Genomic DNA, 4,506 nt, shown 5'->3' with positions numbered 1-4,506 from the left:
CGGACCGGTGCATTGATCCCCAGTGAAGGGGGAAGCCCCGGTGCCTTGCAGCCTGGGGTGCGGAGGTGTCCCGGTGCGTGGATCCCCCGGGGAAGGGGAGTGCTTGGGGGCTCACTGCTAATGCTCTGCCTCTCTGCTCTCTTCCAGTGCCTCCGGAGCCAGCGTGGTGGCCATCGACAACAAGATTGAGCAGGCAATGGTGAGCCACAGTGCTGTTCCCCTTGTGCACCTTGCTCTGTGACCCGCCTGCCCCCCGGGTGCTCTTGCTTGGGGGGGTCCCCATTCCCCGGGTGGGTGCTCTGCCCGGAGTAGGGGTCTCTGCTCCCCAGCCTGTTGCTGGGCAAAGCAGCTCCTTTGTCTGCCTGCCACAGCTGGCTGAGCTCATTGGCTCTGGCAGCGCCGCAGTGCGCAGGGAGCCTGCCGAGGGGGGGACCTGCGAAGGACCCTCCGGGGATGTGGGGGTGACCAAGACAGGTTCCATGGGTGATAGGGAACTGCAGCCTGTCTAATCCCTAAGGGGGGTGGGGAGGAGCCGGAAAGTGCCTCTGGAGGCAGCGAGACCTGGGAGATGGGGGACCTGAGAGATGCTATGTGTGCTGGCTGGCCGGGGGGGGGCTACACTGGGTGAGCACTGAGCCCTAGCACAGGTGCCAAGTGTGGGGTGGGGAGGGACAGCCTTTGGGAAAAGCCTCTATGGCACTTGGCGAGTGCCTGGGGGCAGAGCTTTACGGGGCAGTGTGGGAGCAACCTCCAGGGCATAACTGTCAAGTGATCGCTCTTTGATGGTCTTTTGCAGGATCTTGTGAAGAATCACCTGATGTACGCAGTGCGGGAGGAGGTGGAGGTCCTGAAAGAGCAAATCAAAGAACTGTTGGAGAAAAACTCCCAGCTGGAGCGTGAAAACAGCCTCCTGAAGACCCTTGCCAGCCCCGAGCAGCTGGAAAAGTTCCAGTCCCGGCTCCCCACGGAGGTCCTGTGCCCAGAGGAGCAGAGCCCTGGGGCGGCTGCCCCGGCCCAGCACTCAGGGGGCTCTGCGGTGTAAGGTGGCTCTGTCCTTGGGGTGGGCAGAGCCACAGAACTCTTTCTACTTAATCTCCTGCAAAATCGTTTCCGCCTTCATCTCACACGAAGGACTGCCAGACCCCGGCGCTGAGCCGTGCCCCACCTGGGCAACCCCGGCCAGCCAGCAGAGCCAGCGGCTGTCTCCTGCACGAGGATGTTCTTGTACAAGGGAGATGCAGGCAACTGACCCCTCCCCATCCAACCTGCCATGTGCCAGGAGTAAATCTGTAGCCTGCCCATCCCAGGCTCTGCTGAAACCTGGGTGCCTGCAACACCCTGGCAGTGCCAGGTGGCCTTTGGCACTTTAATGGGAATCCACGGTTGGAAGGAGCGCACGCTGAGTCCCGTGCCTTTGGGTTTGTCGCGCTTGGGGGGGGGGGGGGGGTGTCTCTCTGGCAAAGCCTGACATTGGAGGAAGACCGTTGTTCAGTGAGCAATGCAGATTTGTCCTGCTTCCCACCCAGGAGCATGCTGGAACCCAAACGTGACTGAGCAGCACTGGTGGTGGCAGTTGCAGTGTAGTGCATGGCTGTACGCACATCAGTGTGGGGATTACAAGGAAAAAAAGCTTGGTTTGTTAGTTTGGGCGTCTTCTGTAGCCGTATCTATGTATAAACACACGCATGAGCAGTGCCCTGCTCTGGGCCAGCCGTGCCCATCTCTGTACAGCTGGGGGATTTGAGGCAAGACTGGAACGGTGAGCGGCTGTAACTGGGTGGCCAGCACTGCTAGCAGCCCAAAGGAGGGGACAGATTCACCTCTCTCGGGTTTCCACGATGACAGCTGTGCAGCAGTGCTCGGAGGATCCGGACTGACCACTGGGCAGAGCCACGACAGGGGCTGTGCTCCAGCCCACTGAGCTGGGGGGAGCTGGCCCGTGCTCCCCATCTTCCCCAGCCAGCTCTCTGGGAAGTGACGGGACGTCCCTTTTGACGTCGGAAGCGGTGATACAGTTGTATAAATCTAGGTAGAAATGGCAATAAACTCTACTTTTTATATAAACGTGCGCCCCAAGCTGTGTGTCTGTAGCTGGGAAGGGGGAGGTGTTCGGCAGCGTGAGTCACTGGGGAAGGGGCTGGGGCTTGCTGGGATGGGAGTGGTGAGGGCACTGTGCTGTAAACCTACTGGGGGCTGGGCTGGTGTTGCTCCCCAGCTGGGAAAACCTGACAGCTCCCCACCTTTTTTTGGAGGGAGGGGTATCAGTTCCCCCTAAACTGCCCTGGTTGAGCCAAGATGGGATTTTGGAGATGTGAGCAGGTACCCCCTTCACAGGGGCTGGGTGTGCAGTAGGGAAAGGTGCCCTGAGCCTGCAGGTCTTTGTCCTCTGTGTCATGCCTGTGACCAGGGGTGTGTGCAGGGCAGGTTGCGGGGGCAAGCAGGGAGGAGGCTCTTCCCAGGCTCTGCAGAGCTGTATGCACCCCCAGCTCTGCTCTTCCTCTGGTGTTTTTGTTCTGTTGCTTCTCACAGCCACCACTGATTTCCCCCCCACACTGTCTTGAAACACAGTGTGAGGGTCAGAGGAGGGGTCAGCTGGATTGGACAGTGCTGGATGGGGGCTGAGGGTGCCCCAACCCTATCCTAGGGCACAGCCAGCCTTGGATTCAACCCCATTGGATAGGTGGGAGAGGGCAAAAAAAACCCAAACCCCAACCCTCCATCTCTGGGGATGCTGGGTGGCTTTGACATTTGGGTGAGAGTTAAAGGCTGGTGGGTACCAGGAGAGCCAGGAAGAGTGTGAGCAGAGCCCCAGGCTGGCAGCATGTTTGAAGCTAGGTGCAGTATCCTCCCCTGGGGTTTTATACCCTGGACATGACTCCTCGGCCAGCTGGAGACATCCCCAGTCCAGTGAAGGGGGCCGGCAGTGTCCAGGCCCAGGGTAGCTGATAGGTGGCCATACCCTGCACTGCCAGCAGCACTGCTTTAGGTCTCTGCTGCAGCGAGGGCGACTCAGCCCCAGCCCAGTGTGAGTCACAGCAGAGCCAGGGAGCTGAGGACGGTTGGCTCCCTGGAAACACAGGGTAAACAGCAAACACAGGCCATGGGGCCTCAAAACCGTTATGGGGTGCCTGTCCCCTCCCTGTCCTGTCTCAGGGCTGGGACCCAACCGCAGCCTTGTGCAGGCAGCCCTGCAGACACTAGTGCAAGGGCTCAGCCTGCACACGCATGTGCCTTGAGTGTGCGAGTACCATGTGTGCGATTGCTTTCCCTGCTGGGCACATGTGTGTGCAAACAGGTTCAGGCACCCCTGTACCATGTATATATGCATCCCTTGCACATACAGGCATTGCAGCAAGCTGGGGGTCACACATGCAGCACACCCCCAGTGCTGCCAGTCTCTTGGGTGGTACAGCTTCTCCAGGAAGGGCTGTCCCCCAGGGCAATTGGATAAGAGCTGTGCTTGCACTGGCCATTTCACTACAGTAGGTGTTAGGGGTGCTACTGGGCTCCCCGCTGCTGGGAAACTGTCCGCTCATCCTTCTGCACCTCTCCAGCTGGGGAAGGTTTGGGCTGCAGTGATGAGCTCTGTACCCCATCTGGCCTTGCTGCACCCCACACCCCGGCTGCATTTGAAGGACGCAATGATGCCGTTTGGAGTATGGAGCCCTGTTTGCCACCTCTCCTGGTCCTCTGTCCGCTCCCCATGGCCCTGGGATTTCCCACAGCCCTCACATGCCTTTGTGCAGGGGAGACAGGCGATGGCACCCAGGCAGACCCTGCTCCATTGCAAGCATTTGGCAAAACCCACCCGCCCCAAACCACTTGCTCCAGATCAGCCTTCCTCCCACGGGTGGGCAGAGCCTTTTCCTGTCCCCGCAGCGTGGTGTGACACAGTCCCAGCCAATGGCACAGGGCAGCCCCACCAGAAACCCCTCCCCGCGGCTGGTACATGCTATCACAGGCTCAGCCCCAGTGGTGTCCCCGGGGTCGCCTGGGAGCAGCAGGACAGGAGCTGAATCCTTGGACTGAGCACCCAGCAAGCCTGTGGGTGCAGCGGCCAAGGGAAAGGGGCTGCCATCCCTCCCCCCGGGGTGCACAGGGCCTGCTTCCCAGCTCCTGCTGCATCTGGGGGCTGGAAGAGGTCTACAAACACCCCTACATCACCTGAAGACACCCTATGCCCTTCACAGGCCCTCTGGTTATGGAAAAGGCTTGGAAACACCCTCCCCAGACCACCTGTTCCTTCTGGACACAATGTCCCCTTGCGCTGTGCCACAGGCCCTGAAGGAAGTAGTACACATTGTGCAGCACCCAAAAATGGGATAAGGGCCCCTCCCTTCCTGTTGGCACTGTGCTTTCTGGCTTTCTGCCCCCACCAGCCCCTGGGCTTGAAAGCATTAATCCCCTGGTGCGGTGAGGGTGCCGGGCTAGCATGGCACCCCAGCCCTCTCCTTCAGCCCCCTGTTCCCCACCCCCCCAGCAAGGGGGGGGGGGGGGGGGGGCCCT

At 60.3% G+C, this 4,506-nt stretch overlaps 1 protein-coding gene across 1 annotated transcript in view; it reads left to right on the top strand.

Annotated features, from left to right (window-relative positions):
• TSC22D3 (TSC22 domain family member 3) overlaps positions 1-2,064 on the top strand; it is a 24,951-nt gene extending 22,887 nt beyond the window's left edge. Inside the window, exons 2-3 of the mRNA XM_009284597.2 lie at positions 148-199; positions 797-2,064. Coding sequence (XP_009282872.1) covers positions 148-199; positions 797-1,042 — 298 coding nt within the window. The 3' untranslated portion in view covers positions 1,043-2,064. The remainder of the gene's footprint in view (positions 1-147; positions 200-796) is intronic.
• The last annotated feature ends 2,442 nt before the right edge of the window (positions 2,065-4,506 follow it).

Source organism: Aptenodytes forsteri, unplaced genomic scaffold, assembly GCF_000699145.1.
Source record: "Aptenodytes forsteri isolate BGI_AS27 unplaced genomic scaffold, ASM69914v1 Scaffold455, whole genome shotgun sequence".
Taxonomy (NCBI): Eukaryota; Metazoa; Chordata; class Aves; order Sphenisciformes; family Spheniscidae; genus Aptenodytes; species Aptenodytes forsteri.
This window is presented reverse-complemented; position numbering and strand designations above follow the sequence as displayed.